Genomic DNA, 24352 nt, shown 5'->3' with positions numbered 1-24352 from the left:
TTTCGAAAGTACATTACCCAAAATTGGATGCAATACTCGAGCTGAGGTTAAGCTATCTTCGTTTAAAAGTTCGCCATAACCTCCTTGCTCTTGCACTCTATGCTGCTAATAATAAAACATAGGATACAGAATGCTTTATTAATCATGTTCTCAATCTATTCTGCTACCTTTAACTGTGTATGAATACTCAAATCCCTTTACTCTGACATTCTGTTGAGACTTGCATCCTTTGTTTAATATTGTCTTTCTTCCTACTAAAATAAATCAGTTCACATACAGGTTTTCACATTTAAAAACATTGCAATCCCAAAATGCTTGCATGATTGCTCACTGACTCATACAGTGGTTGCAGAATAGGTATTTATCCAATTCTATGTTCTTTGAATTTATAACCTGTCAAGACTAATTCCCCTCTAATTCTCAGGAAATTGGCACATAACCCAACAGAACAGAACCAAATTCATAAAGGACTTAGAAATAACTGACAAAAATAGAAAACACTGGAAGCATTAGACAGTGAGGCAGAATCTGTGGAGAGAAAATAGGTTTCATGTTTCAGATCTGTAACCTTTTATCAAAATTCTTTATTCAACAGTTTTTAATAAACTTTTCAAATGCAAAAACTGATGGGATTTTTAATTTTTAAATAAGGTAAGTTTCCTTAATTTAAAAAAAAAATGCAATACACAAATGGTTCAAAGCCAATGAAGTACTTTTGAAACAAGAACAGAAATTGCTAGAAAATGTTAGCAGGTCTGGCAACATCTGTGGAGAGAACTCAGAGTTAACATTTTAGGTCCAGTGACTCTTCCTCAGAACTCTGAAGTGCTTTTGAATGTTGATTCCCTATTGTCGGCAGATTCAGCAGCCAGAACAAGACCCCACAAATAGGAATAATATAAATGATCAAACCTGTTTTTTGTGATGTTAAATAAGGGCTAAATTTTTATCAGGTCACTGGAGAGAACTCCCATGAATTTTGACAGCCACTTAAAAAGGGAGCTTCCTTCTAACATTTTATCTGAAATACTGTTTTAGGAAATCTTTTAAAATCAATTAATGATTCTTGATTCAGGTTTGAGCTTGAATGTTATGTTTAGATATGTTACTGAAATGTAAGTTTATTAGTCAGACATCAATAATATAATTATATTATTAATTCAACCTAGGTTTTCCAGACCCAAGCTGATCAAATTTAGAGCTGAAAATGTGTTGCTGCAAAAGCGCAGAAGGTCAGGCAGCATCCAAAGAGCAGGAGAATCGACGTTTCGGGCTTGAACCCTGCTTCAGGAAGGCTCATGCCTGAAATGTCGATTCTCCTGCTCTTTGGATGCTGCCTGACCTGCTGCGCTTTTCTAGCAACACATTTTCAGCTCTGATCCCCAGCATTTGCAGTCCTCACTTCCTCCTGATCAAATTTAGCCTCTGTAGATGTTCTACCTCCATCCCGTGAGTTCTCACATTAAAGGGCATTTTCCCTGCCATTGTTTTTGTAATCATCATGAGCTATATCACCTGATATCCAGAATATTACAGTGACGCAATATTATAGTGCTCCCCCCAGTATTGATTCTTGACACAATGATAATAATGATGGTTTAGCAATTAAACAACTAAAATTGTCTAGGTAATTCTGTTCCTAGTAATCTCAAATAATTGAGTGATACTATTTGAGCATTTCTATTTTTCTGGCCAATACTTTGTATTTGAAGGGAATGTAGCCAACGTGTCTGCTATAGTTTCCACTGCTTAACACAAAATCAAATTCTGTTTAGGATGGAGGCAAAATCAAACAGTACCAAAGTACCAGCCTAAACTTTAGGTTCGTGTGTCTGGAATGGCCTTCAACCCACAATTCTTTGAGTTAGCGTGAAGTATGCTACAACTCTTATCCAAAACTAAGGAAATAACATTTGAATATTGTAATATGCAAATAAATGATTTCAATTTTAGAATTTGAGGAGAAACTATCGTTAGAATTCAAGAGTATTAAGATAAAATTCAGACAGCAATGTCACATTCATTTTTTTTGGATAACTGGCACCAAATATTCTTTTTTTTCCTATTTTGAATATAAATGCAATTCATATAGATTTGTCTTGCTAGGTATATGCATTTGGGGAAAGGATTCATTTACATAGGTCTGGTGCTGAATGGATGAAGACTTAGCAGGCTTATGGGGCATACAAGTCTGAAAAGCTGACCAAGGCATGTCATTAAAATAATAAAGGAATGTAATATGAATGAACGTTTTTTTTAATACCACCAGCTGTAATTTCAGCCTTTGCTTCTTAGGATGCTAATCCTGTCATTGCATGAAAGGACACATTCCACAAGTTCCAAATCTTGATTCAACTTGAATGAATTGAAAACTAAAAATCAAAAAGCTTTATCTACAAGAGGTACAATTGCTCACAGCAGTCTAGGTAATATAAATTAACTTTTTTTTCACTCATTCTGAAACTCATATAAAATGGCAAATGACTTAATTGCCAGAGTCTGAAGATGACATGGAACTTGGAAGAATTATAATTTGGCAAATTTTCTGACACGTGCAGTAAGACACAAACTTGATTAAATCTCTTCTCTGCCTAAAACTTTTAATAGAAGGAACAATTGTGAATGCTGCTAACGTTGCTGCTTATTTAAACTGCATAGCTATATTTTAGAATTAGAAGTAAAGAGTAGGTTGTTAATACCAAGGATGTTTAGTAGCAAAGTGTTAATCACAAGACTGAAACCAATTGTTAAACAATGGGAGTCTTTGTTAGAGAATCATGTCGAAAATAGATTTTAAAATGTATAATATAGTTTACAAGTAAGTGTATAAAACAAATGACCTTTTCTTTTCTTTCGTCAATAACTACTTGCAGATTATTAAATGATATTCATCTATGTGTTGGGAAGAAAGGTTCCTTAACTTTCTATATTTTTCCATCGAAAGCTAAAATCAGAGCCCAGGACTGACTGAAAATGACTGAGAGACTCAGGTTGATGGACAAAACACTGCAGCAGCTGAAGACTGGAAATGAACACAGAACAAGTTGGAAATGCAGAGTAGGTTTGGCAGCACCTGTGGAGATACAAACAGAATTAATGTTTTGGTTATGTAACCTTTCATCAGAACTGTGAAAAGAGGATTTATGAGAGTCAGGTGTTGGAGAGATCAAGTGACAAAATGACTAAATTGCCAGAGTCTGAAGATGACATGGAACTTGTAAGAATTGTAAACTATGAGGAGGACAATGTGGAACTTCTAAAGGTCATTGACTGTTTGGTGGAATGGACAAAACAAGTGGCACAATGAGATCATGTACTTTGGTAAGATGGCTACTGAAAGACAATATAAAATTGGGTGTCCACTCTAAAGAGAGTGTAGGAGCAGAGAGACCTGGATATATATGTGCACAGATCACTGAAGATGGCAGCATCAGTGGGGGGAGCAGTTAATTGACCACATTGAGTGGCTGGAACTGTGGATGGACTCACTATGGAGCATCCATGATACTGAGAAACGATAGCATGATTAGCGAGCTGGTCACAAGTAATAGCTACATAGTTAGAAAAACATTGGGTGACTACCAGGAAGACCAGTGAGTAGATGCACTTTCCTGATGAAGGGCTTTTGCCTGAAATGTCTATTTTCCTGCTCCTTGGATGCTGCCTGACCTGCTGTGCTTTTCCAGCACCATGCTAGTCTTGACTACAATCTTCAGCATCTGCAGAACCCCTTGGCCTCTCAGGGGAAAGCAACAACAACTGAGTTTGTGGTACCACAGTTGCTCTGTTGTTCAGCAGGGGAGGAAAAAGATTGAGAAAGTTTTAGTGATCAGGGGTTTGATTGTAATGGGAACTGACAGATAGCTCTGTGGTGGCAAATGAGACTCTTGAATGGTATGTTGCCTCCCTGGTGCCAAGGTCACTGATGTCTCAGAGCAGTTGCAGGGCATTCTGCCAGCAGTCATGGCATATATTGATGCCAACTTTGTGGGTAAAGAAGAAATGAGGTTCTACAACAGTTTGATAGATTAAAGAGGAAGACTGCTAAGGTTGTAACTTCCGGTGCCATGTGCTACTTTGTACATGAGAAGGAAGATTGGTCAGATGAAGCCATGGCTAAAAGGATAGAGTAGGAGAGAGGGTTTTAAATTTTTGGATCATTATGGTGTCAGAGAGTCATAGAGATGTACAACATGGAAACAAACACTTTGGTCCAACTTGTCCATGCTGACCGGACATCCCAATCTAATCTAGTCCCACCTGCCAGCACCCAGTCCATATTTCTCCAAACCCTTCCTATTCATAGACCCATCCAGATGCCTATTAAATGTTGCAGTTGTACCAGCCTCCACCAGCCCATTCTACACACACACACCACCCTCTGCATGAGAAAGTTGCCTCTCACCCTAAACCTATGCCCTCTAGTTCTGGTCTCCCCCAACCCAGGGAAATGACTTTGTCTAATTACCTTACCCCTGCCCCTCATGATTTTATAAACCTCTGTAAGGTCACCCCTCCACCTCCAACGCTCCACAGAAAACAGCCCTAGATTATTCATCCTCTCCCCAAAGCTCAAATCCTCCAACCCTGGCGACATCCTTGTCAACCCAGACCTTCTCCCCTCCATTAAAATAATTTTATGATTTGTAAAAATTGGGATCCTAGCATTGATCCTTGTGGTACACCACTCATTGTATCTTGCCACCAGAAAATTATCCACTTTATGCCTACTCTGGTTCCTGTTAGGCAGCCTTTAATAATATTAACATCTATCATAAGTAAGATGCTTGCTAACTAAACTGTAGTATCTTCTGGTTTGTTGCTCTTGATTTTTGAACAAAGAAGTTGCAGACATTATTCTCCAAATGAATGGATTTGCAAGTCTGAGTGAGATAGTTTTAGTTTCGGTGCATTAATTTTCTTGCTTATATGTAATCGCCCTGACTGCTGGACATATGGCTAGGGCTGTTTTCCCAGGACTGTCGGAGGCTGAGAAGATGCCTTGTAGAGGTTTATAAAATCATGAGGGACATGGATAGGATAAATAAACAAAGTCTTTTCCCTGGGGCAGGGGAGCCCCGAACTAGAGGGCATAGGTTCAGGGTGAAAGATATAAAAGAGACCTAAGGGGCAACTTTTCATGCAGATGGTGGTAAGTGGATGGAACGAGCTGCCAGAGGCTAGTACAATTGCAACATTTAAAAGGCATCTGGATGGGTACATGAATGAGAAGGGTTTGGAGGGATATGGGCCAGATGCTGGCAGGTGGGACTAGATTGGGTTGGGATATCTGGTCAGCATGGATGAGTTGGACCAAAGGGTCTGTTTCCATGTTGTACCTTGCTGTGCTATGCTAATCTTTTCTGAATCCTTACATTGGGGCAGCTTCTCAGTTAGGTGGGACTTGTACAAGCTGGATGAGTTGCACCTGAACTGGAATAGTCCAATATCCTTGCTGGAAGTTTTGCTTGTGCTATTCAGGAGAATTTAAACTCATTTGGCAGGGGGAATGGGGCACAGAGTAGATGTAAAATCAGGAGCAAGGTATAGTCAAATATAGAAGGAATTATAGGTGGAGAAGATATGGGCAGAACAAGGCACATAAAAGGTCCAGAAAGCTAAATTGTATCTACTTTAATACACGGAGCTTGACTGGTAAGACAGATGAATTTATAACATTGACCAGCATGTGGGAATGTGATATTGTTGCAACCTCTGAGACATGACTGAAAGAAGAACTGGATTTGCAGCTCAAATTCCAAGGTAAAAAAGTTTCAAGCGCAATGGGGGAAATGTAAGAGATGTAGAGGCATTGTACTATGGATAAAAGAAACTATCACTGCAGTAAAAGGGAGGATGTACAATAACAGTTTTCAAATGAGGTCATCTGGGTAGAGCTTAACATAAAAAACGGGGGTGATTTACTTTGCTGGGATTACATCACAGAGCTCCAAAAGGTCAAGAGAAATAGCAGATATGTTGACAAATCACAGAAAAATGTCAGAGAAACAAGGTTGTAGTTGTGGAACATTTGAACTTTGCTAACATTGGGATTGCCTTTGTGTGAAAGGATTCAAAGGGGTGGAATTTTTAAAGTGCATCCAGGAGAGCTTTTTTTTGTGCCAGTATAGATTAGATTAGTTACTTACAGTGTGGAAACAGGCCCTTCGGCCCAACAAGTCCACACCGACCCGTCTAAGCGCAACCCACCCATACCCCTACATTTACCCCTTACCTAACCCTACGGGCAATTTGGCATGGCCAATTTACCTGACCCGCACATCTTTGGACTGTGGGAGGAAACCGGAGCACCCGGAGGAAACCCACGCAGACACGGGGAGAACGTGCAAACTCCACACAGTCAGTCGCCTGAGTCGGGAATTGAACCCGGATCTCAGGCACTGTGAGACAGCAGTGCTAACCACTGTGCCACCATGCCACCCATATGTAGATAGTCTAGGAGAATGGGACGTGCTAGACCTAATCCTAGAGAATTATTCACTTGTGGGACATGGGTATTGCTGGCTAGTCAGCAGTTATTGCCTGTCCCTAGTTGCCCTTGAAAAGGTGATGCTGCGCTATCTTCTTGAACTCCTATAGTCCATCTACTGTAGATTAACCGACAATGCTGTCAGGGAAGGAATTCCAGGGTTTTGTCTCAGTGACGCTGAAGGAACAGAGAATATTTCCAAGTCAGGATGGTGAGTAGCTTGCAGGGGAACTTGCATATGATGCTGTTCCCATGTATCATCTGCCCTAGTCCTTCTAGATGGCAATGGTTGTGGGTTTGGAACATGTTAAGGATTTTTAGTGAATTTCTGCTGTGTATTTTGTATAGTATACATTGCTGTTATTGAGCGTCGATGCTGGAGAGAGTGGACACTTATGGATGTGGTGCCAATCAAGCAGGCTGCTTTTTCCAGTTTGGTGTCCAGCTTCCTCAGTGTTGTTGGAACTGCACCCATCCATGTAAGTGGAGAGTATTACATCACATATCTGACTTATGCCTTGTAAATGGTGGACTCATTTTGGGGAGTCAGGACGTGAGTTACTCATTGCAGTATTCCTCACCTCTGACTCACCACTGTGCGTATGAGGTGAGTCTTGTTGAGTATCTGGCCAATGTAACACCCCAGAATGTTGGCAGTGGTGGATTCAGTGATTGTAAAATTATTGAATGTCAAGGGGTAGTGGTTAGATTGTCTCTGATTGGAGATGGTCATTGCTTGGCCTTTGTGTGGCTTGAATGTTACTTGCCACTTGTCAGCCCAAGCCTGGCTATTGTCCAGATCTTGTATTTGACCATGGACTACTTCAGTACCTGAGGAGTCATGAATGGTGCTGAATATTGTGAATCAGTGAACATCTCCACTTCTGATCTGGGAATGGAGGTATTCCATTCCTGATGAAGGGCTTTTGCCCGAAACATCAATTCTCCTGCTCCTTGGATGGTGCCTGACCTGCTGTGCTTTTCCAGCACCGCACTCCCGACTCAAATCTCCAGCATCTGCAGTCCTCACTTTCACCAAATTTAGGATATCTGGCTGTTTGTTTCTGTGCTGTATATTTGTATGACTCTAAGTGTCTAAATGTCAAAGTCAACATCATTAGGCAGGATCTGGCAAACATAGACTGGGAGCACTTACCTGCAGGCAAGTGTACATTTGGAAAATGGGAGTCTTTTAAAAGTAATGTAATGAGAATTCATGGCCACTGTGTTCCTCTAAGAGTGAAGGGCATTGTCAGCAAGTCCAGGGAACCCTGGATGTCAAGAGTTTATTTCCCAGACCTGCTGAGATTTTTTTCCAGCAACATCTTTGTGTCAAATTTCCAGCATGACCAGTTCTTTGATCTTTACTGGTGACATTCTCGGGCGGTTTCAGATTTTGTTGCAGGGGGAAGCTGTTCCTGTCTGGTCGCATTCATTGACGGGAGATGGGTCTGCGTAGTGCCACCACAAGCGCAGGCAGATCAAGCAGCGGCGAGGTTTGCCATGGAAGAACTACAATACCCAGAAGGCAGGGCGCGCAGCAAGCGATGACGGCAGGTCTGGGTGACGTTTCCGGCGAGAGTCTTTCCGCGGGGAGGGGGAGAGAGGGAGCGTGCAGTGGTGTTCCACGTCACAGGAGAAGCACAAAGAGAAATAAAGCGGCGGAGTCGGTCGGAGCGAGCCAGGAGGGGGAGGGGCGGGGAGAGAAATTATAAATAAACACCAAGAAAGATGCCGCGTGTGTACGTCGGGAGGCTCAGTTACCAAGTTCGGGAGAAGGACCTGGAGAGGTTCTTCAGGGGTTACGGCAAACTGCTGGAGGTGGACCTGAAGAACGGGTGAGAGACGCCGCGGTGGCGGCGGGAAGGCGACCCGCTCCCAGGCCCCGATTCCCCTTCACACCCCCGCCCCCACCCGCCGGACCACCCCCACCGTGCGGTGTCTAGAGTCAGGCGGCGGTGGAAATGCGGCGCTCTCCTTCGGTTTTTCTCCCCCTCGGGGAGAGAGGAGGGAAGGGGGTGCCGCGTGGATTGGGATAAAATGGCGGCTCGCGGGGGGGGAGGGGAGAGACAGAGACCGCGGCTCGGGGGGGGGAAGAGAGGCCGCGGCTCGGGGGGGGAGAAGAGAGGCCGCGGCTCGGGGGGGGAGAAGAGAGGCCGCGGCTCGTGGTGGGGGGGGGGAAAGAGAGGCCGCGGCTGGGGAGGGGGGGAAAGAGAGGCCGCGGCTGGGGGGGGGGGGGGAAAGAGAGGCCGCGGCTCGTGGTGGGGGGGGGGGGAAGAGAGGCCGCGGCTCGTGGGGAGCGGCGGGGGGGGAAGAGAGAGAGGCCGCGGCTCGTGGGGTGGGGGTGGGGTGGGGGGTAGTGGAGAGGGGAAGAGGCCACGGCTTTTGGGAGGGGGGTGGTGCTCAAAGGGGGACGCCGTGGCTTTGGGGGAGGGGCTGGGTGGAAGGACAATGTTGGGGTGGGGGTGTTCCCAGCTTGGGGAGGGGGCTTTTTGTTTTTTTTCCGCCTATCGTTTGCATTTGCTTTACCATTGAAATTCCATTCCATGCAGTTCTCACGCAAATGTCACCTAAGGAGCAACCTTTGCTTCTGCTCTTTCTGAAACGTGAGACGGTTTCTTTGTTTTCCAGTGCAAATGACCAGTTGTCAAAATTTCGCCTTTTACTAATTGCTGCTCTCCACATGGGTTTCGCCAACCAGAGAAGCATTCAGTGGTAGATCGTTCACTCTCTTCCCCCACCCCGCTTTCGGGTTTTAACACGACAGCCCAGGCGCTTCCTTTTTTGCAAATTGTGCCCTTTTAAATCGTCCCAGAATGTAGTAATCTCGCAAAACCTGCGGTTATGGAAGTGGTTCAGCAGAACCACACTAATCTCAAACTCAGTTTTTTGATCCAAATTGCGATCAAAAAGTAGAACTTAACTTTGGAATTGTCATTTAGATTAGATTACGTACAGTGTGGAAACAGGCCCTTCGGCCCAACAAGTCCACACCGACCTGCCGAAGCGCAACCCACCCATACCCCCACATTTACCCCTTACCTAACACTACGGGCAATTTAGTATGGCCAATTCACCTGACCCGCACATCTTTGGACTGTGGAAGGAAACCGGAGCACCCGGAGGAAACCCACGCAAACTCCACACAGTCAGTCGCCTGAGTCGGGAATTGAACCCGGGTCTCAGGTGCTGTGAGGCAGCAGTGCTAACCACTGTTCCACCGTGCACTGTTTCACAAAGATATGGGCAGTTTTTTAAAACACAGGGTGCTGCGTTTGGGATAAACTTCGAGAAAGAGGTAAATGTGGGTACAATTACAACGTTTAAAAGGTAAGCACATGAATAGGAAAGGGTTGGACGTAAATGGGCCAGGAGCAGGCAGGTGGGATGAGTTTACTTTGGGGTTTTGCTTGGCGTGGACTAGTTGGACCCAAGGGTCTGTTTCTGTGCTGTATGACTCTATGACAATGTTTGTGAAGGAAAAGAAATTTGTTTTGACTCAGAGCACTTAATTTAGAAACAAAAAAAGGTGGTGCTGGGACATTAGCTCATTGCTGATGAACAGCTTATGCTTGAAATGTCGACTCTCCTGCTCGGATGCTGCCTGACTGGCTGTGCTTTTCCAGCACCACATCTTTTGACTCTGATCTCCAGCATCTGCAGTCCTCGCTCTCCTACGCAGTATATTGAGTTACTAATTGGCAAAATAACAAAGGAATGTCTAGGTGAAATTTTCAACAGTGTTGGAACGTGAAATTTCCTATCAAAAGTGATGATGAAAGAATGAATATTTTAAAAGGGCAGTGGATATTTGGAACATTTTTGGGCTTGAATGTTCATAGAGTCATAGAGATGTACAGCATGGAAACAGACCCTCCGGTCCAACCTGTCCACGCCGACCGGATATCCCAACCCAATCTAGTCCCACCTGCCAGCGCCCGGCCCATATCCCTCCAAACCCTTCCTATTCATATACCCATCCAAATGCCTCTTAAATGTTGCAATTGTACCAGCCTCAACCACATCCTCTGGTAGCTCATTCCATACACGTACCACCCTCTGTGTGAAAAGGTTTCCCCTTAGGTCTCTCTTATATCTTTCCCCCTCTGACCCTAAGTCTATGCCCTCTAGTTCTGGACTCCCCGACCCCAGGGAAAAGACTTTGTCTATTCGTGGTACAGGACTAAATGATTTTCGTGTAAAGAGCTGACATTGGCTTTAATAATTCTGAGGGAAAATTGCTGTAAATGTTAAGGATGTTTTTAGTTTCCCTTTTTTGGACATGTTATAGCACATCTCCAAGGCAGACAGGATTGGAACATAAGCCTTCTCTCCGAGAAGCAGAGAGATTATTGTGACAAAATCTCTCAAAACGAATTTCTCACTTCATAGCATTGATTAATGATTTTTAAAGTTGTATGACATGCTTTTTATTAATTGACAACTATAGCACCACGAGTGTACTAATTTCAATTGGAATATTTGATTTAAAGTCCATATAGTCAATAAAAACAGACTCTAATAGAAACATAATGCAGGGGTTGGAAAACATCACTGTTATACTTACAGTATAAATCACTTCATGGTGCAACTTTGCCTTAAATAAAACTTGACACCATATAACCTTCTCACTTGCACCCTCAACTGACTATTTGAACATTTTGACGAAAATAGTAGTATGGTAAACTTCTGGTATTTCAGGTATATACTTTTTGCCAGTTTATCAGGGTGCCGGTTAAAATGAAAGTTAGCTGTAGCTAAATTTAGCAGCACTAGCACTTCTATCTTCTTTTTTTGGCTTATTAATTTTCCACATTCTGAGTTGGTTTGCAGATGCTTTTGAACTTTCAACTTTGGTCCACTTTGAGGGTATAGTAATTACTGATAGGTTCTCTGGTAGATATCCATGTGCAAAATGTTCATTGTGCAAAAACATTCTACAGTGTTTTAATTGATTCGTTTCAGGTATGGGTTTGTTGAGTTTGAAGATGCACGTGATGCAGACGATGCGGTCTATGAACTGAATGGGAAAGAACTTTGTGGCGAGCGCATAATTGTGGAACATGCAAGAGGACCACGTCGTGATGGAAGTTATGGCGGTGGTTATGGTGGTGGTGGAGGTCGCAGTGAGTAGTTTAATATCTTGCTTAAACATATTCTTGCATTTAACTTTTGAATTTGCTTTTAAATATTTCTAATGGCATTTTATTGTTTAAATTATATAACATTGTTTAAATTGTGTAAGTGTTCATCCAAACCTTTTTAACGAGACCTTGATCTTTTAATTGAAAGAATCCAGTGAGGCTAAGATGTCTGCCCGTTCCGATTGACCTTGGCTTTACCTTACAATATGTAGCCTTTGGCGTTTGGCTGACCTAATGGAAGCCATGACGACAGCTGCCTTTGCCATTAGACCCTGGGTGATGAGGATGCCAAGGGTTAGACATTACTGGTTAATCTGAACTAGGTGCCTGTTACCATATGTGTGTTGTACCAAACTTCTAAAATCTGCTAGAATGTAAGTACATGATGTAATATTTAGTTTTAATATTTGGCAAAATAAATGCAGACATGCATGGTAACATAATTGTAGCATTTAGTGTAAATGCAAAATCTATGAAATTGTAATTATTAACTGAGTTTACTTTATAGTCTGATCTGTTTTCATTCTCATGTGAAATATTACAGATTTGTTGTAAGTTAAGTGTTCACTGACATTTTGTTGAACCTCTTAAGGCAGTGGTGGTTACGGATATCGAAGAAATGGAAGGGAGAAATATGGGCCACCTGTCCGTACAGAGTTCAGACTGATCGTCGAAAATCTTTCAAGCCGTTGCAGCTGGCAAGACCTAAAAGTAGATTTTGGGACTACATATGAATTTTCAAGAAATGTTGAAATTGCAGTTTCTTTCTTCTCTGACTTTTTTTTTGTTTTCATTTTTGAAGGATTTCATGAGACAAGCAGGAGAAGTGACCTATGCAGATGCTCATAAGCAGCGGATGAATGAAGGAGTCATTGAATTCAGATCATACTCTGATATGAAACGAGCTTTGGACAAGCTGGATGGCACTGAAATCAATGCAAGAAAGATTCGATTGGTTGAAGACCGCCCCCGTAATCGACGTTCCTCTTCTGGTAGTCGATCCCGGTGAGTGTTCTTTTCAGCGCATGTTAGCGGAGAAATATTTGCTTGATCTTACTGTAAAGTTAGAAATGCCTGCATGTTTGATAATTGGTTTGCCGTATGGAACTTTTAGTTACTACTTTTTATGACTGTTTGTAATATCCCCGAGATCTTGTGCACATCAATGCCACCTATGTAGTGTTCAACACAAAGAAAATTAGACGTGGAAGCTGTGAATAAAAATGTGATAGTGGAACTATTAGCTTCTATATATATAAAAAAAGATAATGTTGCTTTGAGTTCTAACGATGGATTCTGGCTTGTGGATAATTTTTCCATGTGATACTGACCTGGATTGTTTTGCAAATTTTGTTTTTGTCTCCAACCTTTTATGTTTTCTTTAAGTTCCTAGTGTTGAAGCTTTGTGGTAGAAGCAAGGTATGGAGTTCTTCTTAGAAGGTGGGGAGAAATGGGTTTGAGAAGTTAAGAATATGGTAGCTGAAAGCTTTATTTCCACTGATAGCGGGAATATTTGACCAAGTCATAATAGAGACTGCTGCATTTGGTATGGAGCAACCTTCCTAGCAAGATTTACATCCAGATATAAGGAAGAAGGATGGACAAAAGGAGCACTTTTTTTTAAGATCAAAAGGACTAATATTTTCTGTTTCTGTAGATCGTGAAGGAGCAAAGATGGCCTTTAGTAGAGTGATATGCTCTTGTTGGATGTAGGAGTTTAGGGAGAGTTTACATGTTACTGAAGATTATGTCTATAGGAAGTGTTTGGTTGTGAATCTCATCAGATTGAATGCATTGGTTGGAATGACAGAAACAGTGAGGAATTTAAAAGAGCCAGGAGGTGTGATGGATGGCAGTTAAAGGAAAGGAGAAAAGCCTCAGATACAATCAATAACTCCAGGAAAGGCAGGTAGGTAATGCGGGAGTCTCTGTGGCTATCCCCATTTCAAACAAATATGCTGTTCTGGAAAATGTAGGGGATGATGGATTCTCGGGGAATATAGCATGAACAGCCAAGTTTCTATTATCGAGACAGCCCTCATTACTTTAGAGCCTATGGGGGTGGGGGTGGGGGCGTTCCAAGCGATCAGTTGTGATAGGGGACTCTTTCTAGTCAGTGAAAAATCAGAATGGTGTGTTGCCTCCCTGGTGCCAGGATCAAGGATGTCTCAAAAGAGGGTGCAGGATACCCTCCAAAAGGGAGGTCATTGTACACATTGGAACGAGCGACATAGAATCTCATCCTTTTCCCTTCCTGTCAGGAGAATACAGAACGTTAGGCGGGATTTTTAAAACTAATTCCTAGAGGGTAATAATATCTGGATACTCCTGGTGCTACAAGCTTGTGAGGGTAGGAATAGTATAGAGCAGATGAATGCGTGGCCGAGGAGCTGGTGCATGGGAGACTGGTTCATGTTTTTGGAATCTCTTCTGGAGTAGAAGTGACCTTACAAGAAGGATGGATTGTGCCTGATTTGGAAGGGAACTAATATACTGATGGGGAGATTTGCTAGAGCTGCTTGGAAGGATTTAAGCTAGTAAGGTGGTGTATGGGACTTGAGGTAATATCGAGAAAAGAGATCAATTTGAGACTGGTACAGTTGGAAAGAGGAGTGAGTCAAACAATGAGGGCAGCTAGGAACAAAGTGGAGAAAACAGATAGGACAAATAAATTAAACTGCATTTATTTCAATGCAAGAGGCCTAACAGGGAGGGCAGGTGAACTCAGGGCATGGTTAAGAACATGGTTCAGGGATGGACAGGACTGGCAGCTTAATGTTCCAGGATACAAATGTTATAGGAAGGATATAATGGGGGGTAAGAGAGGTGTGGGAGTGGCATTTTTGATTAAGGGATAGCATTACCGGTGTACGTAGGGAGGATATTCCTGGGAATAGATCTAGGGAAGTTGTTTGGGTGGAACTGAGAAATCGGAAAGGGATGATCACCTTTATTGGGGTTGTTATTGATCCCCTGATTGTCAGAGTGAAATTGAGAAGCAAATTTGTATGGAGATTTCAGTTATCTGTAAGAATAATAGGGTGGTTCGGGTAGAGGATTTTAACTTTCCAAACCTAAACTGGGACTGCCATCGTGTTAAGGGTTTAAATGGAGAGAAATGTATGCATGTACAAGAAAATTTTCTGATTCAGTATGTGGATGTACCCACTAGAGAAGGTGTCAAACGTGACCTACTCTTGGGAAATAAAGCAAGTGACCGAGGTGTCAGTGGGGGAGAGCACTTTGGGGCCAGCGACCATAATTCTATTCATTTTAAAACCATGATGGAAAATGATAGACTGGATCTAAAAGTTGAACTTCTAAATTGGAGGAAGGCTAATTTTGATGGTATTAGGCAAGAACCTCTAAAAGCTGATTGGGGGCAGATATTCGCAGATAAAGGGACAGCTGGAAAATGGAAAGCCTTTAGAAATGAGATAACAAGACAGTATATTCCTGTTAGGGTGAAAGAAAAGGCTGGTAGGTATAGGGAATGCTGGATGACTAGACAAATTGAGGTTTTGATTAAGGAAAAAGAAGGAAGCCTATGTCAGATATAGACAGGAGAGATTGAGTGAATCCTTAGAGTAGAAAGGCAGTAGGAGTGTACTTATGAGGGAAATCAGAAGGGCAGGAAGAGGACATGAGATAGCTTTGGCAAATAGATTTAAGGAGAATCCAAAGTATTTTTATAAATACATTAAGAACAAAAAAGTAACTCTGGAGTGAATAGAATCCCTCAAAGATCAGTAACACAGTCTGTGTGGAGCCATAGGAGTTTGGGGAGATACTAAATGAATCTTTTGCAAGTGTTTACTGTGGAGAAGGACATGGTCGATATAGACTGTAGGGAAATAGATGATGATCTCTTGAAAAATGTCTGTTAAGAAGGTGGTACTGCATGTCTTGAAATGTATAAAAGTGGATAAATCCCCAGGACCTGATAAGGTGTACCCAAGAATTCTGTGGGAAGCTAGGGAAGTGATTGCTGAGCCCCTTGCTGAGATTTTGTATCATTGATAGTCACAGATGAAGTGCTGGAAGACCGGAGGTTGGCTAACGTGTTACCACTATTTAAAAAAGGTGTTAAGGAAAAGCCAGGAACTATAGACCGGTCAGTTTGATGTCGGTGGTGGGCAAGTCGTCGGAGGGAATCCTGAGGGGCGGGTCATACACATATTTGGAAAGGCAAGGACTGATAAGGGACAGTCAGCATGACTTTGTGCGTTGGAAGTCATGTCTCACAAACTTGATTGAGTTTTTTTGTGGTAGTACCAAAGAGAATTGAGGGCAGAATGGTGGACATGAACTATATGGACTTCAGTAAAGTATTCAACAAGGTTCCGAAATCGAGACTGGTTAGGAAGGTTAGATCTCATGGAATGCAGGGCGAACTAGCCATTTGGATACAGAACTGGCTCGAAGGTAGAAGACAGAGGGTGATGGTGGAGGATTGCTTTTCAGACTGGAGGCCTGTGACCAGTGGAGTGCAAAAGCATTGGTGCTGGGTCCACTAATTTTTGTCATTTATACAAATGATTTGGATGTGAACGTAAGTATAGTTAAGTCAGTTTGCAAATGACCCCAAAATTGGAGGTATAGTGGACAGTGAAGATGTTTACCTCAGATTACAACGGGATCTTGATCAGATAGGTCAAAGGGCTGAAGAGTGGTAGATGGAGTTTAATTTGGATGCATGCGAGGTGCTGTATTTTGGAGAAGCAAATCAGAGCAGGACCTATATACCTTAATGGTAAGGTCCTAGGGAGTGTTGCTGAACAAAGAAACCTTGGAGTACAGGTTCCTAGTTGCTTGAAAATGGAGTCACAGGTAGATAGGGTAGTGAAGGAGGAGTTTGATATGCTTTCCTTTATTGGTCAGAGTATTGAGTATAGGCGTTGGGGGTCCATGGGGCTATACAGGACACTAGTTAGGCCACTTTTGGAATATTGCGTGCAATTCTGGTCTCCTTCCTGTTGGAAGGATTTTGTGAAACTTGAAAGTGTTAGAAAAAATGTACAAGGATGTTGCCAGGGTTGGAGAGGCTGAATGGGCTGGGGCTGTTTTCCCTAGAGCATCGGAGGCTGAGGGGTGACCTGATAGAGATTTTTAAAATCCTGAGGGGTATGGATAGGGTAAATAGACAAAGTCTTTTCCCTCGGGTTGGGGAGTCCAGAACTAGAGGGCATGGGTTTAAGGTGAGATGGGGAAAAGATGTAAAAGGGACCTCAGGGGCAACTTTTTCATGCAGAGGGTTGTGCATGTATGGAATGAGCTGCCAGAGGAAATGGTGGAGGCTGGTACAATTGCAGCATTTTAAAAGACATCTGGAAGCGTATATGAATAGGAAAAGTTTAGATGGATATGGGCCACGTGCTAGCAAATGGACGAGATTATGTTATGATATCTGGTCGGCATGGGCGAGTTGGACCAAAGAGTTTGTGCTGTATATCTCTATGACTACATATATGTTTCAGATTCCTTGATCCATAAGATGAAGTCAGTAACAAGTTACTTGTGCCAAACCCCGTCTGTTAAATGGCAAAGTTTGAACTACGATAAGTAAGAGTGGTCCTAACTAAAGTTCGGGAAGAGCTGTGCTTAGTTTCAGGGATTTGCATCTGCTAAATTAAGTAACTGAAGAAGTGCAGAGATAAATTCTGAAGAGCCAGACACAGGGCATTACTGTTCAGAAATGCTAATGAGGGTGCGGTGTTGGAGCATTTAGAAACTGAGAGAGAAGACTGAAATAAGTGTGTGAGAAAGTCATGCATTCTGAGTTACAGCAATATGAAAGCTTTTCCAGAACAAGAACAATCAAGAAAACCGCTCAGAATATTTACGAGGAAAGATGTTGCTAGCCTAGAGATGGTGCATAAAAGATTTACAAGGGTTGGAGGATTTGAGGAAAAGGGAGAACTGTATAGCCTGGGACATTTTTTTTTCCCAGGAGCTTTGGAGGCTAATGAGTGACCTTTTTATAAAGGTTCATAAAATCATGAGGCATATTAATAGGGTGAATAGATAAGGCCTTTTTCCCTAGGCAAGGGAAATCCAAGACGAGAGAGCATAAGTTTAAGGTGAGATGGGACAGCTTTTTCATGTGGAATGTTGTGTGTGGTGTGGAACGAGCTGTCAGAGGAGGTGTTGGGTGCAATTAAAAGGCATCTGAATGGGTACATGAGTAGAAAGGGTTTGGAGGGATATGTCCCAAATGCTGACAAATGGCATTGTCAGTTTAGGATATCTGGTCGGCGCAGACGAGTTGGACTGTACAACTCTTGCATCTAGATTTCCCCTGGTGCAGTTCAGTCACCCAAAATGGTATTATCAAATTGACCTGGCTGCCTTAAGTAGTGTAGGACAGTGGTAAAGTTGAATTTATGGGCGGCACGGTAGCATGATGGGCAGCACGGTGGCACAGTGGTTAGCACTGCTGCCTCACAGCGCCAGAGACCTGGGTTCAATTCCCGCCTCAGGTGACTGACTGTGTGGAGTTTGCACATTCTCCTCGTGTCTGCGTGGGTTTCCTCCTGGTGGTCCGGTTTCCTCCCACAGTCCAAAAATGTGCAGGCTAGGTGAATTGGCCACGCTAAATTGCACGTAGTGTTAGGTGCAGGGATAAATGTAGGGGAATGGGTATGGATGGGTGCGCTTTGGAGTGTCAGTGTGGACTTGTTGGGCCAAAGGGCCTGTTTCCACACTGTAAGTAATCTAATCTAAGCATAGATTGATTGACAGAAGTTAGAAATCACACAACAACAGGTTATAGTCCAACAGGTTTATTTGGAAGCACTAGCTTTCGGAGTGCTGCTCCTTCATCAGGTGGTTGTGAATAAACCTGTGGGGCTATAACCTGGTGTTGTGATTTTCAACACTGGCTCCTCCACATCACGATTGAAAGAAGCAAGTTGCGTTCATTGCATCTTTCACAGCTTCAGGATTTTGTCGGATAATATTACAGCCAATTTTTATATATCATTATTCCAGGTGAGTTTAATGACCAGGAAATCTGCTTAGCTGATGTTTGGTTGAAGAAAATTTGTTGGCTTGATATCTCAGGACTATGTTTCTAACCTTTTTTTTGCTTGCCTCAAAAGACAGGCTAGTGTCACGTTTATTGTCTTCTCTGATAAATGTGGCCTGCATCAGTGCCGCAGCCCCTCAGTACCACATTGAGCTAGATTATGACTTGAGGTTTGATTTGAGATTTGAACTCCATATTAAGTGGTGTCACTGCTACTGCTAAACCTTGTGATCTGAGTCTAGATTCCTTGAGAATATTCAAAATCAGGAGTTGGACAGTGTAGTTGTTGATAACATTAGTGAACGGACTCTTGTCTCTGATTCAGAAGATTGTTGGTCTAAACCCCAACTGAGCACAAACAGCAAAATATGCACCTTCGTTCCAAGTTTCTCAACAAACATTTCCTGCAAACACTACATTTTGTAAAAATGAGAATATTTTTAAGATACACAGAGCAGTTTAACATCAAGATGAAAGGTAGCAGTATGCTGCTGCAGCATGTGCATCTGACAATTTGTCTTCATATCTCCATTGGCGAAGACAACGACCGGCTTCAAGTGTCCAAACAATCAGACATGAAATCCTAACAAAAAGGGAGACAGAGAAAGAAGCCATATGGTATCCTTCCTGATGAAGCGCTTATGCACGAACCTCCATTCTCCTGTCCCTTGGTAGCTGTCTGACTGCTGTGCTTTTCCAGCACCACACTATTGAGGGAGTGTTGCAATGTCTGAAGTGCAGTCCTTCAGATAAAGTTTAAATAAAAGCCCTGTCCTTTCTATTTGAAATGAAAGATCGTGTATCACTATTGGAAATGTTCTCCCCAATAGCTTGCTCAATATTTGTCCCTCAAGCCAATGTTACCAAAAAAGATGTCGTTATTATCACATTGCTGTTTGTGAAAGGATACCGTCGAGAGTGTGGCTTCTTTCTCCGTTTCTCTTTTTGTCAAGATTTCATGTCTGATTGTCTTGGGCATTTGAAGCCAGTCGTCGTCTTCTCCAGTGGAGATATGAGGACAAATTAACTTTGTTTGTCAGATCCACATGCGGTAGCAGCATATTGCTACCTTTCATCTTGATGTTAAACTGCCCTGTGTATCTTAAAAATATTCTCATTTTTACAAAACTTACTGTTCTCAGGAAATATTTGTTGAGAAACTTGGAATGAAGGTGCATATTTTGATGCATGATAATTGACAAAAAGAAATGCCTGTTAGTTTGCTGCCTTATCACTTGTAATATTTTAATATATAGGTCCAGGTCCCGAAGCCATCGTCATTCACGTAGCAGAAGTCGTAGGACCAGTCGAAGTCGGTCTGGCAGTGCTTCAAAGAGCAGGTCACGTTCTCGGTAGGTAAATTTATTGAATGGCTGAATTTTGTTGAGAAGGCAAATTCTGCATGGTATGTATAACTTCACACACAATTGTTCTGTGATGGATCTTGATTTAAAGTTATGGGGGTGAATTGAATTGTAGCCTTATTACTGAAGGTATGTAATACTGTTCAGTGAACTTGTGAAAAATCGCCCTGGTTATATTAAGTATGGGCAGGTATAATTTTAAAAAAGAAGAAAAATACAAACATTCAGCAGGTCTGACAATTTCTGTAAAGGTAGAAACATTAACATTTCTGTATCCAGGTCATGACCTGAAACATTAACTCTTTTCCTTCTCCCAAATGCAGGCAGACCTGTTGAAGTTTTTTAAGCATTTTCTCTCGATATTTCTGACATCTGCAATATATTGCTTTATACTTAAAAACATATTTAATGGCATGATGTACATTTGTTGTATAACTGAATTTTGAGCAGAATTCTGATAAATTCAATATAGTGTGGGTATGTTGCACATAATCTGAACTCAGGCAACCTGATTGTTAACTAACAAACTTAATCTTATTTGCTCTCATATTTGTTAGTTTGCCTTATTTTTAAACATGTAAACCTTGTTTTTGTCATTGTTTATTTTGTTGGAATCGATACATTTGCTTCTGGTCTTATTTGTTGCTTAGGGTATTTGCCTGTTTGGGAAATTTTCATCTGTGGCTCATTGTTCTATGGTAAACATTGAGCATTAGGATTGGTGTATTCTCACAACAATGCATGTGTTTTGGGTCAAAATCAGAAATTGCTGGAAAAACTCAGATCTGGCACCATCTGTGGAGAGAAAGCAGAGTTAATGTTTTGGGTCCAGTATCCCTCGTTATTTTGGTATTGAACTTTGTGAACGTTCTGCTTTTCGGTCTTTTTTGAATTATGGTGGGTGGTGAGGTGAGTTAGTTTTGTAGTTAACTATTTTGAAGTTCCTACTTGTAATTTGCTAACTTTTCAGGAGAGTTGAGACATTTTTTAAATTGGTAGAGGCTTAAAGAGAATTGACTATATTTAAAAAAAAATTGAATTGAGTTCAGCATAATATGGTTATTAAGGCATGCAGATATTCTTTTGGAAGTTTTATATATTACCAGAAAAAATGTTACTTAATTCTACATGTTTGATCAACCATCAGGAACGTGAAGATTTTTCTTGAAGTTAGCCACAAAAAAATTTACTTGCCTTTTCTATCTAAATATCCTGTTCTTTATTTACTTAGTTAACTACCCTGCACTGATTACTGAAGTTCGGAATTGGCACATCAATTATTATTATCCAGTGTAGAGTTATAGAGTCATAGAGATGTACAACATGGAAACAGACCCTTTGGTCCAACCCGTCCATGTCGACCAGATATCCCACCCAATCCAGTCCCACCTGCCCGCACCCAGCCCATATCCCTCCAAACCCTTCCTATTCATATACCCATCCAACTGCCTCTTAAATGTTGCAATTGTACCAGCCTCCACCACTTCCTCTGGCAGCTCATCCCAGACACATGCTGCCCTCTGCGTGAAAAAGTTGCCTCTTTGGTCTCTCTCATATCTTTCCCTCTCACCCTAAACTTATGCCCCCTAGTTCTGGACACCCCGACTCCAGGAAAAAGATTTTGCCTATTTATCCTATCCATGCCCTTCATAATTTTGTAAACCTCTATAAGGTTACCCCTCAGCCCCCAATGCTCCAGGGAAAACAGCCCCAGCCTGTTCAGCCTCTCCCTTTAGCTCAAATCCTCCAACCCTGGCAACATCCTTGTTAATACTTTCAGCCCTTTCAAGTTTCACAACATCTTTCCAATAAGAAGGAGACCAGAATTGCATGCAATATTCCAACAGTGATCTAACCAATGTCCTGTACAGCTGCAACATGACCTCCGAACTCCTGTACTCAATACTCTGACCAATAAACGAAAGCATACCAAATGCCTTCACTATCCTGTCTACCCGTGACTCCACTTTCAAGGAGCTATGAACCTGCACTCCAAGGTTTCTTTGTTCAGCAACACTCCCTGGGACTTTACCATAAAGGGTAAAAGTCCTGCAAAGATTTGCTTTCCCAAAATAGATATGTGCTGGTATATTTTATAATTTGTGCAGTACATGGTATAAATTTACAAATGAATATGGAAATAGTCTTGTTTCTGTAATTCAGTACTATAAAAGTGTTTGGTTTTTTTTTGTCTTTACCCAAACACTGCCCATTTGTTAGTTGAACCTTATAACTTATGTTTAAGTATTATATTTTGACGTAATTTTCTCTTTCATCCACGGTATTGACTATGTAACCTGTCTTCTGGGACCTTGTCTCTAGTCAATAATAGACAGCAGCAATGAGATTAGGATTGCTTTCAGGTTCAAACCACACTCTTTGCTGGAAATAGTATATGAATATTCATTTGAGGATTGCAGAATATCAGTTAGATGGGAACCTTTGGTAATTTTACTTTCCTTTTTTTTTAAAAAAGTGGTTTGATAGGACAGTTAGGGACCTGGAATAATTCAAATGCCCAGACAGTAGTTAGCGCAGCAAGCTAAGCACTTTCTGATATATTTACTAAGTAAACTCATTTTAACTATTGTAGGGCATTTATATTCAATCTGATTTGATTTTTTATCTCAATTTCTTGCAACTGTTTTGCTAAATTTGGTATGCAAAAAAAGGGGGTACTTTTAAGTAATAATTTTCCCTTGTATTTCTAACCTTAGATCTCAGAGCAAGGACCATTCCAGATCCAAATCAAAGTCTCCAGAAAGGAAATCTAGATCAAGAGGTAATTCCAAAGTCATGTCTGACAAGGGCTCTCGTTCTCGATCACCAAGCAAATCAAAATCTGAATTGAATAATAAGTCACACAGCAGATCCAAATCCCCTCAAGTAAATGGTAAAGGAGATGCTAAATCAATGTCTCGTTCACGTTCAAAGTCCCGCTCAAGATCAAGAGAAGCACCACTTCTTGCATCACCAATTAATTCAAAGCCAAGATCAGCAAATGCATCTCCATCCAACACTCATTCTCGATCAGCATCTAGGTCCCGATCTAGATCGATATCCAGGTCTAGATCTGGCTCTAAGGATTAGCAAACAACTGCCTTATGAATGTTGAACTTGAGCTGGATGTTTTCCTTAAAATAGCTGTATATGTAAACACAACTCTTGAGACTCCAGATTTTTTTCAAACTGGTATTTTTCTTTTCTAGTGTAGAGTACAGTATAGGGATATTGTACATAAACTTCTAAATTACTCTGAGCAATAAGTGCAAATAGGGCTGTTGCTTTTCTGCTTCTATTGATAACCTTTTCAAAGTGTATTGTGCTATTTGAGGGAGCTTTGATTTTAATTTCCTACTTTTTTTTATTGCTGGGATATTGCACAAAGTATTGTGCATGAAGAACTGCATAAAACATCCTGATAGTTACACTTCATTTTGGTGCCAAAATTCTAATTTTAAAATATACAAGTCATGTCAACTTTAAAAGTTTGAATTGTCTAATTTGGCTCCCTGGCATGATCTTGTGTGCGGTAGGCAATTAAGCACTTCTTTGGAGGTGACAAGACTATAATTGTGTATCATACTCCCTGAAGTATCTAATGTAATGCTTATGAATCCCAATCTTTAACAGTTGGTGTCTGTGTAGCTAAACTATACATATTAACAATGTAATCTTGTCAAGCTCACATGTAGCTGTGAAGACCTTTTTAGGCAGGAATGACTTTCTAAATAACATTGCATATGTTGTAATAGACACATTATTTGCAATTGAATTTGTGTAACTGTCCCCCTATACTGAAGGTAAACTATTCTAATTTAGGTTTTTGATCTTTGTGCAGACCAGCATTTACAGATGCATGTTTTTTTTTACATGAGAACATACTTGAAATATGCATGGTTTTAATAAAGCATTTTATTGCAACTTTTGTCATTTTATTTCTTGAGAACTTTATTGTTTTGTCTTAAGCTACCAAATGAGGATAGCTCTCCTATTAAAGTGAAAGTTTTCCTAACCGTGCTAAGCAGAGATAACTACATGTTGGAGTATCTAGTTGGTACAAAAGTAAATGAGACAGTGCAGAATGCCCAGCTTCTGACTCCGAGTAGCAAAACTTTTGTGGATAACTGAATAAGAGTTTTTTTGCTTAATGCTGGTTGAGGAGTCAGAGGTCTAAAGCATAGAACAAGGTCCTTTTGACCTATCAAGTCTGCACAAGAACGATCATTGGCTTGGATACAAGTTGATTTTTATGTTAAAATGTATACCAATAGGACACCAGTAGACATGAAAATGTGTTGCTTTTATTTTGTTCCAAGATTGACTT

The 24352-nt window shown here is 41.4% G+C and overlaps 1 protein-coding gene across 1 annotated transcript; it reads left to right on the top strand.

Moving 5' to 3' along the window:
* The first annotated feature begins 8109 nt into the window (after nt 1-8109).
* Nucleotides 8110-23921, top strand: LOC132822967 (serine/arginine-rich splicing factor 6-like). Its single transcript, XM_060836429.1, has 6 exons — nt 8110-8328; nt 11456-11616; nt 12227-12345; nt 12437-12639; nt 19918-20013; nt 22743-23921. The coding sequence occupies exons 1-6, from the start codon at nt 8222-8224 to the stop codon at nt 23113-23115; spliced, it is 1059 nt and encodes a 352-aa protein (XP_060692412.1). The 5' UTR covers nt 8110-8221; the 3' UTR covers nt 23116-23921.
* The last annotated feature ends 431 nt before the right edge of the window (nt 23922-24352 follow it).

The sequence above is a fragment of the Hemiscyllium ocellatum genome, chromosome 15 (genome assembly GCF_020745735.1).
Source record: "Hemiscyllium ocellatum isolate sHemOce1 chromosome 15, sHemOce1.pat.X.cur, whole genome shotgun sequence".
In the NCBI taxonomy this organism is placed as follows: Eukaryota; Metazoa; Chordata; class Chondrichthyes; order Orectolobiformes; family Hemiscylliidae; genus Hemiscyllium; species Hemiscyllium ocellatum.
This window is presented reverse-complemented; position numbering and strand designations above follow the sequence as displayed.

Excerpts from the sequence above, each read along its gene's own strand:
- LOC132822967 (XM_060836429.1), top strand. The coding sequence starts at position 8,222 with ATGCCGCGTGTGTACGTCGGGAGGCTCAGTTACCAAGTTCGGGAGAAG. Across the intron at positions 8,329-11,455 it reads GAGGTGGACCTGAAGAACGG|GTATGGGTTTGTTGAGTTTG; the intron begins GTGAGAGACGCC and ends GATTCGTTTCAG. Across the intron at positions 20,014-22,742 it reads AAGAGCAGGTCACGTTCTCG|ATCTCAGAGCAAGGACCATT; the intron begins GTAGGTAAATTT and ends TTCTAACCTTAG.